Source organism: Cajanus cajan, chromosome 7, assembly GCF_000230855.2.
Source record: "Cajanus cajan strain Asha chromosome 7, NIPB_CcT2T_4, whole genome shotgun sequence".
In the NCBI taxonomy this organism is placed as follows: Eukaryota; Viridiplantae; Streptophyta; class Magnoliopsida; order Fabales; family Fabaceae; genus Cajanus; species Cajanus cajan.
Window position 1 is genome coordinate 4,451,018 of NC_138523.1, and position 15,528 is coordinate 4,466,545.

The 15,528-nt window shown below is 33.8% G+C and overlaps 1 protein-coding gene across 1 annotated transcript; it reads left to right on the top strand.

The window, feature by feature from the left end:
* Positions 1-2,636: 2,636 nt before the first annotated feature.
* Positions 2,637-5,571, top strand: LOC145949755 (uncharacterized). Its single transcript, XM_083060634.1, has 2 exons — positions 2,637-2,985; positions 5,237-5,571. Exons 1-2 carry the CDS (start codon positions 2,637-2,639, stop codon positions 5,569-5,571), a joined length of 684 nt encoding a protein of 227 aa, XP_082916760.1.
* Positions 5,572-15,528: the final 9,957 nt, after the last annotated feature.

Genomic DNA, 15,528 nt, shown 5'->3' on the forward strand with positions numbered 1-15,528 from the left:
GGTTGCTTTTGTTGGTCTCTTTTTGACACTAATTTATCATGTGTCTTAATTTATTTATTAAGTAAATGGTTTTCTATGGAACGTGCATGTGGAAGAAGGGTCTACACGGCCTATATTGATAAACATGCAGCAAGCCATTCGGTGCTATGTGCCATAACGTACACGTGCGAGAAGCTTGCCATGACACCTCTCTTAGGCACAATATCTATGGCGTGCCACTTAAGTGGTCTCTTTTTGACACTATTTTATCATGTCTCTTAATTTATTAATTAAGTGAATGATGCTTAAAAAAAACATTGATCAGTTAATTTAAAAATAATGCTCGATTTTCCACTCTGACGGCTGAAATGAGAGGAAATTCGTTGAAGTTGCTGCACGAGGTGCATTTGGTGATAAAGATAGTCATTTCTGCCCAATATTATTTATATATTTCATCTTCTGCATGTGAGAAAAACAAAAACAAATATTTTCCTAAATACCCACGATATATTTTATTTATTTATTTATGAATGATGATATGAATTAGGTTGTTGAGTCAAAAGACTTATCATTGATAGGAAGTAAAATGGACCAAGAAAATGAGTCTTGTTACTGTTTAGAGAAGGAAAATATATATCGTTGGTACAAACTTTCGTTGACGTTATTATTTAAGAGAAAAATTATTTTTTTATTTGTTTTACATATTTTTCCTCTTTAAAATTTATTCATTATGCTGAAATCACATTTTATGAAAATAGAGTAATTTTTAATTATCAATTTTAAAATATTATATAAATTATATTATTATTAAAAAGTGTTATTTTTTTATGAAATTTTTTTTAAAAAATATTCGTAGAATTTGTTTTTTGAATTTTCTTGTAATAATAATTTCACATAAATATTTTTTTTTAAGAAATTTCGTAAGAAAATTTCTTGCGAATTTTAAAATTGATAAAAATATATTATCTATAAAATTATTACCTAGAGACAAAATTTTGCAAAAAAATTAGTAGAAATCGTATTTCTTGCAAATATTTATACAAAATTCGTATAAAAAGTTACATGCAATAAAAAAAATTCAAATACGTATCCATCAAGTAAAAATAAATAGTGAGACACGATGAGTATGTAGAGGGACACACAACTTGTAACGACCCGGCTAGTCACTACACATGGCACAGCACACCGGAAACACCAGACAGAAAAGAACAATTATATAAATATAGGATCTAGAATATATATATATATATATATATATATATATATATATACAAGGTCCCAATCCGACTAGAGTTAGAGTGTACAAAGCAAAAATACATCCAGCAAATGCTAACTAAGTATCTAACTACATCAAAAGAATAAAACTTCATCTGCCAGCTGCAGACCCTCCTCAGCGAAACACCAACCTAACCCTGCCCTGCTCCCATACATAGTATGATCATTGCAGTCCAAACCACATGGAAACAACAAAGGGTAAGCTAGTGAAAAGAATCAGCATACATATGAAAAACATGAATGGTAAGCAACTACAGCTATCAGCACATCTGTCAGCTAAACAACATCAGCTTAAAATATCACAGCATTCAGCAATAACAGCACCTGACATAGCGGCTATAACAGCACCACATTAGTGGCTAATAACAGCACCGACATAGCGGCTATAACAGCACCACAATAGTGGCTATAACAGCACCGACATAGCGGCTATAACAGCACCACAGTAGTGGCTATAACAGCACCGACATAGCGGCTATAACAGCACCACAATAGTGTCTATAACAGCACCGACATAGCGGCTATAACAGCACCACAATAGTGGCTATAACAGCATATAGTTCAGCACAACACAACAATATCATCAAATACAGCTTAAATCAACATACAGCATGGCTCAGCTTAATATCTAAACATAGCTCACAACACAGCTTAAACATCCTTATTCAGCAATAACATCTAACAGCACGACATATTCATCAATTTCAGCTCATACTCACCATACAACAACATCGAACAGCATATAGTGAAATTTCATCTCCGCGCCCGGCGCACTCATGGTTGCGCCCAGCGCGGTACAACCAGAGAGCACCAGGGGGACAGTGCACCCAGCGCAAGCGTGCCCGCGCCTGGCATGACCCAGCCAGAGAGCCCAAAGCTCACACGCGCCTAGCGCAATTCCAATTGTGCCCAGCGCACCCAGGCAGAGACTCTAAGGAGTCTCACGCGCCCGGGGTTCCCAAACCCGCGCCCAGCGCGGGGAAGGCAGAGACCTCCCAAGGTCTTGCAATAATAATTTAACAGAATTTTTTTTATACAAAATTTCACAGAATTTTTTTTTCAAGAAATTTCGTAAGAAAATTTTTTGTGAATTTTAAAATTGACAAAAATATATTATTTATGAAAGTATTACCTAGAAACAAAATTTTGCAAAAAACTTAATAGGAATCATGTTCTCGCAAATTTTTATACAAAATTCGTATGAAAAGTTACATGTAATAAAAAAAATTCTAGTAGTGTATCTATCAAGTAAAAAAAAAGTAGTGAGACACGATGAGTATGTATCAAGTAAAAAAAATAGTGAGACACGATGAGTATGTAGAGGGACACACTATTAACTAAATAAAAAAAAAATAATAAAATAAGGTTGAAGAGAAATTTCAATGCTGGATATGCTACAGGATGATTTTATGTTGTTTATTAATGATTTCCATTCCAATGGCAGGTTAGTAAGAGGATTAAACAGTTCATTCATTATCCTGGTTCTGAAGAAAAAGTGTCCTGAACGTATTGAGGAGTTTAGACCAATCTCTCTTATTGGTTGCCTTTATAAAGTTTTGTCCAAAATTCTTGCTAATAGATTGCGGATGGTAATTTCCAGTTTTATATCTGATTGTCAATCCACATTTATTAAAGGAAGACAGATTTTGGATAGCGTTCTGGTGGCTAAAGAGGTGGTGGAGGAAGTCAAGAAGAAGAAGAGTAAATGTATCATGTTCAAGGTTGATTTCTGTAACAGCCCAAAATCGCTGGGCCAGAGGCCCAATTGATTTCCCGAAATGGGCCGTTTCAAAAGTGAAACGGGCCGTTTCGGAAGGAGAAAAATGCCCAAAATTGGAGAAGCAGAACGGGCCGTTCTGGTGGGAGAACGGGCCATTCTACTGAGATTGAGAACGGGTCGTTCTCGTTTTGGAACGGGCCGTTCCAGTTGAGAATTTTGCGTAGTTTCGAGGGGAGGGGTCCAGAACGTCCGTTCCACTTTTGGAACGGGCCGTTCTGGTAGGTGAGCCTGAAATCCTATAAATAGCGCCCCCCACCTGTCATTTTCACACATCTCTCATTCTCTCTTCCTATTATCTTCTGTTCTCTCTTCTTTTCCTCTTCTTCTCTCTGAAGACCAAGGGGCACTTAGAGGAGGAGACCAAGAGATCCCTGTTTTAGTTCAACTGCTGTTTATCCAGGTACGGGGAAAAAGAGATTATTTGTATGCAAAGTTACATGAGGGAATTGGATAGAAGAGGATTATGAATAATTTTATAATTATTTATGTTTGGAGAATTATTAGTCTTATGTGATTCTGTATGTATTTAGGACTATGAATATATGATTAATTTGTAAAAATGATGCTCTGGGAGAGTGAACGAAATTATAGAAAAGTGCCTGTAGGTTAGGTTTTGGAAAAATTGGATTATTTCTGTTTGAGGAATTGATGATCCCATTAGATTCTGTATGTGTTGAGGATTAGAAATATATATTTAATTTGTAAGAATGATGATCTGAGAGGGAGAACGAAACTGTAGAAAAGTGCCTGTGAGCTAGGTTTTGGAACAATTGGGGGTTTTACCGTTATGTTGAAATTATATTAAATTGGTAATTCTGTTGATTATTATATTAATTTATGAATGTTATTGTTATATTACTTGTTAAAAATTGATAATCTAGATGTGAATTGCTTGAGGGGTGTGTAAACCCTTATTTTGTTAGACTTATCTGTTGTGTATATGGAATTGTGTATGTGATATGAAATTGAGCTATGAAATGAGATGTTGTATGGATGTGACCTTGGCATGATGTGGGATGAGTAAGACGATTAACACGTATCACTTATGTCAAATATGGAAGCCCCGGCATAGGGTTAATTGCAAGAGATTTTGTGGATTGTGATGTGATTGTGGTTCCTCACATCAATGACTAGGGATGGCACGGCCGCTGGGTAAGTGATGCTACAGGGAGGGCGTGACCCTAGCATGGTGTGGGATGAGTGAGGCAATTAACCCGTATCACTTATGTCAGTTGTGGCATGGCCTTGGCATAATGTTAATTGTAAGATTTATGTTGATTGTGATGAATTGATTGTGATGTGATTGTGATGTGATTGTGGTTCCTCGCACTAAAGACTAGGGATGATATGAATCTTGGGTAAGTGATGCTACAAGGACGAGCGTACCCCTGGCATGGTGTGGGATGTGTGAGGTAATTAATACTTATGTCGGGGCTGACACGACCTTGGGCAAGAGATGCTATAGGCGTGACCTTGGCATAGGGTTGATTGCAAGATTTGTGATGATTGTGGTGATTGCGAATTGTGACGTGATGATGATGCACGATTGATAAAGTTAGGATACATTGAAATGTTTATGAATATTTTGTTGAGTATCGAGTTATAATGAGATGATATGTTTTGTGTTTGTATGTACTTTACATATAGATGTTTTCTTTTCTCACCGTACAATTTTGTGGATGTTTTAGGTGAGGAAGATCCGGCTGCGAGTAGCATCTAGAATGCCAATAGTTAAATTAGGGGTATGCTCTGATATTGTGACATCGGGGCAGAGGACTTTTAGAACAGAATTTTTATATGGATTTGGAATTGTAAATATCATTTTGAAAACAATTTGTAAACTCTTGTGTTTCATTTTCTAAATCTTTATTATTGTGGTTATTGAAGAACGATTTTTGAAGTTTCTCATGTGAACCCCTTTACCTTTTTTTAAACATTTATTTGTAAAGTTACAGTATATGTGTTGGGGAAGTAAGGGTGTCACAATTTCGAAAAGGCCTACGACTTTGTGAGTTGGTTCTGTCTACAATTTGTGATATGTAAGATGGGATTTCCTACTATATGGTGTACCTGGATTGCGGAATGCCTAAAAACATCTAGAATGTTTGTATTAGTAAATGGTAGCCCAATAGAAGAATTCGGTGTATCGAAGGGGTTGCGTCAAGGAGATCCATTGGCTCCTTTCTTGTTTTTTTATTGTAGCAGAAGGCCTATTCATGTTGTTCAATAAAGCCAGCCAATTAGAAAGGTTCAAAGGGTGTTTAGTGGGTAAGGACAAAGTAGTGGTTGATATTTTGCAATATGCTGATGATACTTTCATTATGGGGCATGCTTCTTATTCAAATATATGGACCATCAAATCAATTTTAAGGTTATTTGAACTTGCATCAGGGCTGAAGGTTAACTTTTCCAAAATCACGCTCATGGGGTATAACGTAGAGTCACAATGGTTGCAAATAATGGCTTCTATTTTACATTGTCGGGTAGGTTCCACTCCTTTCTCCTACCTTGGGTTACCTATTGGGGGAAAATCATAGGATGATTTCTACTTGGCATCCAGTCATTGAAAAGGTTAAAAAAAGTCACTCTCGATGGAAGTGTACAACTCTATCCTTTGGTGGTAGAATTGCTCTCCTAAAGCCCGTCTTACACTCCATCCCGATATATTTTCTTTCCTTCTTCAAGGATCCCAAAGGTATCATCTCTTCCATTGAGTCTTTGTTTAAATCTTTTTTATGGGGTGCGGATCAAGATAACAGAAAAATAAATTGGGTAGCTTGGGATGTTGTGTGTAGAGACAAAATCCATGGTGGGTTGGGGATTAAAGATTTGTTGGCCTTTAATTTAGCACTTTTGGGAAAATGGCATTGGAGAATGTTAGTGGAGAAAAATAGTCTTTGGGTGAGAGTTATTAGATCATTATACGGCATCGCTTCACATTTGCCAAATGGGAGTGGTGCAAAGGGTTCAAGGTGGTGCGTAGATTTAAATAGAATTGAAGAAGGGGATTTGGTGAGTAATGAGTGGATGTCCAGTAATTGTTGTAAAGTCATTGGAAACGGGGTAGACACTAAATTTTGGTTGGATAAATGGGTGGGTCATGGAATTCTAGCTCATAGGTTTAATCGATTATATCAAATAACAATTAATAAAAATGCTTCTATTGCTGAAATGTCTGAATGGGAGGGGGGTGTGGCTAAATGGAAGTGGAGTTGGAGAAGAAGATTATTGGTCTGGGAGCAGCAACTCCTGAATACTCTTGTTAATTTTATCATTGGTACGAAATTCATTGTTTCTGATGAAGATAAATGGTCCTGGATAGCTGCACCAGAAAGGGTGTATACAGTTAGCTCGGCTTATAAGGTCTCGAGGAATGACATAATATTTGCATCTAATGTCATATTTCGGTGGATATGGACTAGCATTGGTCCAACAAAAGGTTCAGCTTTCGCTTGGAGGGTGATTTTGAATAGAATCCTAACTAAAGTTAATTTGTTTAGAAGAGGTGTTCTGCAAGCAACACAATTGGAATGTTGTTTGTGTAGGAATAAGGAAGAAACTACTTCTCACTTGTTTTTTGAGTGTGAGGTCTCTTTTCAGCTCTGGATGGCGTGCTTCAATTGGTTAGGATTAAATTCTGTTATGCATAATTGTTGTGTGCAAAACTTGGAACAATTTTATGGGCTTCGTTATTGTTCTGTGAAGTATCAAAATTGTTGGATTCTTATCTGGTTATCTGTTATTTGGACCATCTGGCTGGCAAGAAATGATCTCATATTTAGCTCTAAAGTAATTCATGTTTCTGAAATGCTAAATCTGGTACAATTACGCTCATGGAAATGGTTAAGGGCTAGATTCCCTTCTTTCAAGTATAAGTTCTTTTCTTGGTCCAATTCTCCTAGTGCCTGCCTTTCTTAATATTGCACATTGGTTGTTAGCTCTCTGAGATACGAGAAGTTTGTTGGATATTAGTAATTAAGTCGTTCTTTTTGTGAGCTTTTGGGTTGACGTGGATTGGATTAACTTTCTTAATTTATTTCTATAAAATACTATATGTATATAGGTTAGAGTACCCTTTGTACTCTTATTATTTCTATTTTGCTTATAAAAAAAAAGAAATTTCTTTGCTGGATTATAAATGCAGTTATTGTTACAGTTTACCCAAAAGAATAAGTTCCTTGCTGATAGAAATTTGAAGCTAGGATTTCCCATACCAACAACCTATGATAATTTCATGTTTCAATTTTGTTTTCCCTCTTTAATTTGTTGTGTTCTGTTTTCATTAATATTTGAGTTTGGTTTCATGATGGCATGTTCTCATGCTCTCTAGAGAAATTGTGAAGCCGACAAAATTTTTAAAGATAAAATATAATACAAGATATATATTTTTACATTAAATTTTTAGTTTCTTCCGTTACAAAATCATTTATTAATTTAATTTTTATAGTAATCATTTAATTTTTTTTCTTTAATTTTTAAATATTTGAAGCATGATTTTCATTTAATATTTTATATTACTAAAAATCCATATAGGATAAGAATAAAATGAATAAAATAAATAAATAAATAATAAGCATAAATAAATAATTATTGCAAATTTAGAAAATCAAAGAAATTTTGAAAACTATAAGTGATTATAATTTATTTTGAAACTTTTGAAAAATATTTATTGTTGAAACTATTGAAAAAAATTAAAGTGAAAACTAAAAAGTTATTATAATTTTTAAAATTGACAATTGAAAATTACTCTAAATTAGAGGTGATAAATGGAAATTTTTTTTCTGAAATAATATTTAAAAAAAAATACCAAAAAAACATTTATTATACATTATTTACCTAAATAGACATTTTTACTGTTCACATTCCGAGGAATCGAATTCTGAGCAGTGTTATTTTTATTTTTATTTTTGCGTTTTAGTTTCTAAGGAAGAGGAAAACTGGATTCAGAACGGGCCGTTCTGCAATCAGAACGGCCCGTTCTAGATAAAAAATATACACATGACGAATGAATTAGAACAGAACGTTCTCCAAGGAATGCAAGCAAAACGAGTTGTTCTCCTTGGAAAATAACCCGTTCTAGTTGCAAAATTAACACATTTCTGAGTCCAAAACAGAAAAAAAAATTAAATTAAACACTATTCAAAATTTGGTTCCCGGAAACTGAATGCTGAACATAAAAAATAAAAAATAAAATATAATAAAGATACTAAGTACCTCCCTAATAATAATAATAATAAAATGTTTAAAGCATTAAAAGTAATAAATCAGGAGCAATAGCATCAAACAGATAATACATAAGCGAATATTAAAATTATATATTAATATAAGAAAAAATGAGGTAATAAATGTAAGATGCTGCCAATGAATCGTGTACAGAGATTGAGCTTTTTCCACATGCCTAGAAAGACATTTTTTTTCATAACACAGCTCCAATTTTTTGACTTAAATATACTAGTATATATATTAGGCTTAAATATGTTTTTAGTCCCTCAAATTTAGGATAAATCTATTTTTAATCCCTCAAATTTAAAATTGTTGTTTTTAGTCTCTGTAATTTTAAAAAATCTTAATTTAGTCCTTATATTCAAGTTATGTTAAGAAATTTATCAAACATTATTGCATAAAATCTACCTATTGGTGTTTCTATTAGTGAAAGTATCACATTAAATCCGGTTGATATTGCATAACTGTCTTAATTAGTCACTTTCAAATATGTTATTGGTGACCTAAGGGACTAAAACAAGATTTTTGAGAATTACAGGACTAAAAACAACAGTTTTAAATTTGAGGGACCAAAAACAAATTTATCTTAAATTTGAGGGACTAAAAACATATTTAAGCCTATATATTAATACAATGTTGTAACTTGTGCCCAGAATGCTGGATACGCATCAGCCCCGTTTTAAAAAATTATTTTTATTATTTATTTAATAAACACATCTTTTTTGTGTATGCAGCCACGTTAAATTTTGAGGCCAGTTATCCCATCCTTTAAGGTGTCTCCAACGTAGCGAGGAGATTAATCACTACTATCAGCGGTGGATACTCCAGGGACGAACCAAAAACACATCTTTTTTTTGTGACAGATTTAACAACGGACCAATTTCTAGTTGTATTTTTTAGTGCAACACATAAAGAAAACTTGCCATTTTTTATTATTATTCTTTGCCATCTTTTTTATTATATATATATTTATAAATATATTATTTCTTTATACTCTTAGTATTATTTTCACAATCAATTTTCATTTTTTTTTCTTTTTTTCATAATTATTTTTCATTATTTTATACCTATGATGTCACATAATGCTTTTCATTATTTAGCTGCTTCTAGACGTTTTGGTTGCTAGAAAATGGGCTCGTGTGTGCCTTTGAATGTATTTTTGGTGTTATATTCATTTGCGGCTTGATTGGGAATCTATTGTTCCATAAAAATTCCAAAACTTAAAAAGCCTCTTAAACCTAATTCTCAATTAAAAAAAATAAAAATAAAAATTATACGCTTTTGGACCTTTGAATCTTAGACCCTGGGGTGTTCCCTATTGATGCTAGAATTAATTATATCGGAGATGGACAATTTTGCGAAACCCAGCAAGAAGAATAACATACCAAATGTTTTAAAATTATTAAAATAATGTTTTATTAATTAAATGAATTTTATAATATTTTGGAGAATTTAAATAATTATAAATGTTTTTAATTAAATAATATATATTTGTGAAATAATTTTGTATAGTAATTATTAGAGAATTACGGTTAAACTTTTTATTAAAAGGTTAAATAAAGGTTAAATTTTATAAGAGGGACTATCTCAGTTTTTTATTTTCACACTTCTCACTTTTACCTTTTACTCGTACACTCTAAAGAATTAGAAAGAGAATATGAGTTTGTAGGAGATCACCTTAGAGATATACGTCCTTTGTTAAGGAGAAATAAGTAATCTCGTTCAAGGCGTGAAATATATGTTAGATAGTGAGATTGATCCTTAACTCCTTCTCTGTTACTTGTATTGTATGAATGAGATTTTCCCAATTAATTGTATTAAAATTGTTTTCATTCTTCTCTATGGTTTTTCATTGTTCTATTTGATATTGTATATTTGTTTATGCCTCAATTTCATGATTGAGCTTGTAATTATGACTTTTAAATTGCCTATAAGTTCCCGTGGGAATCCTAAGGGACTTTAATGGTTATTTTGTGAATAGTTAGTATGAGTATGTAATCAAAATGTGATATTAGTGCCTTCTTAATGCTTAATATGCCTTTTTGAACATCTTTACCGATTAAATCAAAATTTGAATGATTGGAACATGTAATTCAAAAATTCGGGTGTTATGCAATAATTGTTGTCTATCTTCATGATCTATCACGAACAAGAGTCCATTTTCTTATATGAAAATTATACAATCAAAATTAAAAATAACCTAAGACATGTGATAACATTATTCTTAAGGATCTAAGATATGGTTCTTTAAGAGATCATGGATGAAAAACCCTTCGGGTAGACAAGTGGTCCCTGAAGTGAAGAGTTTTGTAAGATGACTCCTCTAGATTCTTAGTTTAGTTTATACAGTATGGGGACAAATTGAGTCATATTGTTGCTTGAAGTGACCAATATCACTAAAATACGTGACAACATATTTTAAGTTTGTGTACACCCATATATAAAGAGATATACATAGTTATATACACACATGATATACATATTATATATACACAATAGTGTAAAGAGATGTATAAACCATTATGTAAACATATGCATACAGTTATATATATATATATGTGTGTGTGTGTGTGCGTGCGCGCGCGCGTAGTGGTACTTGTGTTTAATTTGAATGATATTAATATAGTTAGCTTTTGTTTTTTATGTTATTTTGTTATTGATTTTCTTTTTACATGAGCTTACCATTTACTTTTCATGATGTGGACTGTGATGATCATACTTTGCTTGACAACAGATTAAGATTAGGTGGATGATGTGCCTCTAGTGGAGGATTTTTTGTGGTGTAATTATTTTGATACAACTAGTGTATAGAGCTTGACCAACACCTAGGATTTATGCTTTTAGTTTTTGGATAGTTATTTAGTAATTATTGTATATACATCTTTAGGATAACCATTACCTTAAAGGCCTTTTTGATTATATAAATATTTTACACTTATGAATAGGTTTTTGGTTTTAAGTTTTCCTGTACTTATTATATACACAATGTTACCTAAATATCCAGGAGTTGATGTATATGATTTTAATGAAGTTGGTTGTATGTGATTTTTGTGATATGCATGAATGTTTATTGTTTCACTACTGTGATGGCCTGGCAGGCGAGTTGTTATAATTATTATGTCTAAATTGTAGTTCCAAATGTCTACTTTTCAACCTAACAAACAAAACCTCATTTAGTAATCTCACAAAGAGCATTCATCAAAATATCGAGATGTGTCTGTACCAAAATTTTTAGAATCAAACAAATCACACAAAATCTTTAAATTATACACTCAAAACCCCCAAAACCCCCAAAACTCATACATAACAACCCTAACCCTTAGAATGCACAACTCAATATCAGATTAATCTATCCAAACCAATACAAATCATAGCATACTATACTAATATAATTTCAATCAATTTCATACTCTAGATACCCCCTCAAATAGATAACCTAAGAGGTTTAAGGTTCACCTCTCTACCCTTATCTCTCATACATGCTTAGGACTTGATAATTCCTTTTCCCCTACTTGGAATGATGATTCTCGAGAAATAATGCTCCTCTGATAGCTTCTGCCATTAATCCATGTTTTCCCCTATGACCTCCTTTATTTATCCTTAACTCTAAGGGTTTCAGTATGGGCACAAAAAGAGGTGATGGTTTTCATTATAGTGGCTGCTTTTGAATTTGTTGCATGTTGAAGTTGGGGTTTGGATGCAAAAGTCATGAACTAGATGTGTAAATTTGAGTGTATTTCAATTTGGTGTGGGTAAATCAATGAAAATGGTGTTGTAGGTGATGTTTAGGAAGAAAAACTATGAAGTGTAAGTAAGATATAAAAGGGAAAACCATTAATATGCAAAAATATATTGCACCTAATGTTGTAGCCACAGTTGAGCATTGCAGCCATAGGGGAAAATTGGATGGTTGAGATCTAGCACTAGAATTTCAGTTGAGTGTTGTAGTTGTAGTTGAGTGCTGCAGCCATGGGAAAAACTAGGATGGTAGAGATCCAATGCAGTAGCTATGAGAAAAAAACTAGGTTGGCAAAAATTCAGCATTGAAGCGATGAATTGAGCACTATAGCAGTGGCGGTAAATGACCGAATTTGGTCTTGAGGTCTTCATAAAAGTTGTAGCCTTGGATATTATCTTTCTAATGACTTTTAAATAGCCTAAAATTGAGATCTAAAACTCCAGTTATGACCTTTTTAGTGAACAAAGGTCAAACTATCATCAATTAGACAAACTATTATGATTTTTTCAATTTTTAATATGGTAGATGATGGAATTAGAACATGAGTTCTTCATGAAAGTTGTAAAAAATCTTCTTATATTTCATATGAGATAAAGATGAGTTTGATCACAATAGTGTAACTCTAATTGTGTTGTGTTATGTGGAAGTTGATATTGTATGCTAATTGATGATCACATGTTGAGAATGATGTGTTAATTCTATTATAGCATATGGTAATATATGATATCCTAAGTTATTATGGGATGAATTGTTGATATGGATGATGATGTTATGAGGATGTTTGAAGTTTTTACATTATGATTGAAGTTGTTATATAGAGATTTATATACATGTTGTAAGTTGTACTAGTTGTTGGAAGATGTGCTTCAAGTATTCAATTGGATGTTGTTTTTTATTGAAAATCATGTTGTATATGTTGTATATATGCAAATTATTGTGTTCCATGTTGTTGGAATTTTTTGGTTTTGAAGAAATTAGGTGAAATCGGGTTCTACACAGCTGCAGAATCTGATATTGTGTGAGGCGTGCCTTCAAGCCGTCGAATGTAGTTCTAGAGGAGAGGTATTTATCTCTTTCATGTTGGGCACATGATTGGTGGTGCCAGGTGTGAGGAGAGAGACTCATCTCAAGTTGGAACCTCGTTGAGCGTGGGTTGAATGACGTTGGGTGTGAGGAGAAAGACTCGTCTTTGCTTGAGTTCACGGTAGGCGCTGAAGTGTGTGGCGTCAAACATGAGTCAGGCAGTGATCTCTCTACTTGATCGAGGTCAGACGTGGATGTTGCCATGCCAGGTGTGAGAATGTGGGGCACTTTTTCCCATAGTTTTAAAAATTAGCTGGAACTGATCAATTAGACCAATTGAACCATGAATCGATGATTTGGCCGATCTAAACCTTTAATCAAATTAGATATGCACCTGACTTGGTGTGACTTGGTGAGACCCGGTCAAATTGCTAGTTGAACCATCAACTCGTCGGGTTTCATGACCTAGGTCAGGTCATCACTTTTTTTTTAAAAGAATAATAATTCAAAACAAAGTCGTTTTGAGTTTTAAAAAAATCAAAATTAGAAGAAATTTTTTTTAGATGTTGCGCATCTTGTTGAGTCTTCAATCACGCTCCCTAAACTTAAGTCCCTAACATTGAGAGTTTGAGACTCCACATCTACATCATTGCTTGTTACACCCCTACTGATGGAAATCTAATCTCCAAGGATCCCTTTGGAAGAGGTAAGACCAAGAAGGGTGAAGGATGATCCATAGGAGAGCTCACACTTGAAGACCATTTGACCTTTAACTAGGTCCGTAGTGATAGAGGACCATCCTTGGAGCTTTATGTGGGACCCATTACTAGGTCCATGGTTAGGAGATTGAAAGAGGATAGGGGAGCTAACACCTTAGAGACATGCTTCTTATGGATATTAATCATTCTCATAAGCCTTGTTAGCATTAAATTTATTATTCCTATTTTACCCTTGTCTTTAATTTCCTCTTTTACCATTATATTTTGGGTACCTTAGACTTAAGATTTATTTTACTTGTAATTCCTATTTTACCCTTGTATTTTGGGGTGTCTTAATCATGGGATTTATTTTTATTTGTATTTCCCATTTTACCCTTGTATTATGGGGTGTCTTAGATTATAGGATTTTATTTTATAGCTAGGTGTTTTATTAAGGTTGGAAACTAGGCCTTACATGTTTTTTGGTGGCATTAGATTTATTTTTGGACTTGGCAAAACTTAGGCCCAAGTGGAGGGCACCTAGGTTGCATGGTCTTATCATGCACCTAGATGTAGCTTAATCAAATCCAAAGATTCCATTCTTAGTCACCAAGTAGCATCTAGGGTTAATTTAGGTTTCATCTGAAGTGCATTTGGCTTGCATTACTTGGCCATGCACTCTCAAATGTAACCATAAATGCATCCTCCCTTCTATAAATACCCTAGGCTAGCTTCCTTGTAAATACTTTGAAAATTAATATAGAGAGAGCCTTTGAGCATATTTTCCTTAGTCACTCTTGGCTAATATTCAACCAAACCCTACCTATCTTCACCTTGAGAGAAAACCCTAGAAGTGGCCTTCATCATCCATGGAGTGAGCCAAACCCTACAGTGTCCTCTCAAACCTTTTATCAAACACTTAACCTCCATTCTCCATTTTCGTCAGTTTCCTCTATCAAAGATGTCAATCTTTAAGAACTTGATCAAAGGAGCCAAGGCTTCCTTCACATTGGTCATCATCTCTCCACCAATGCTAGCTAGTAAGGATGCCATCACATGGTTAGGAGGTTAGAGGAAACTTCTACATAAGAGGTGCTTCTTAGACCTATGCTCAATATGAACATTGAGTATGATTTCTTTTTTTAGTCTCATAGTCTCTATTGTACATACCTTGTATAGTTTGAATTCTTGTACCTTGTATATAGTAGATACTTGTATAGGTGTATTTTGCCATTGTGTTTGTGAGACACTTTCTTTCTTTTCTTATAAGGATTTTAAGTTATGTTACTTGGAGACTTTGTCTCCGTTTGATGTTGTATTAAGGGTCATTGATTTTCATAATTTTAGTAGTAGAAGAGGGTGATAAATAGTAAGGTGTGTAGGTATAGCTAGTAATTGGGTCATTGGTGGGCCTAGGCTAAATTTTACATATTAGACTTTTTTTCTTCCATTTTTTTCTCAAGGAATTGATTTAGGTAGGTCTCACCATCAATTGGTGAACCTAACTAAACCAATTCCAAAAGTTTTGAATTGGATTAAATGTAGGAAACAACCTTGGCCGCCTAGCTCACCTTCCTTGGCAGAAATTACCTTGGCTTCTCCCATACACTTGGATAGCTTGTGCTACAAGCTTCTAGTTTAGCTTGCTTCTCAAGCATCTATGTTAAAAGCTTGTTCCACAAGCTTCTAAGTTACTAGACCGATTAGCTTGGGTGTAAGAAGGCTAACCATGGTTCTCCTTTAACTATAGTTAGCCTAGCTTGCACAACAAGCCACTCCTTCATTATATAAGTCTTTTCCTTCACTTTGTA

Bases quoted from the DNA above. Each gene is read 5' to 3' on its own strand.
- LOC145949755 (XM_083060634.1), top strand. From the start codon at position 2,637: ATGCTGGATATGCTACAGGATGATTTTATGTTGTTTATTAATGATTTC. The intron at 2,986-5,236 runs GTAACAGCCCAA...TTTTTATTGTAG, and splicing joins CATGTTCAAGGTTGATTTCT to CAGAAGGCCTATTCATGTTG.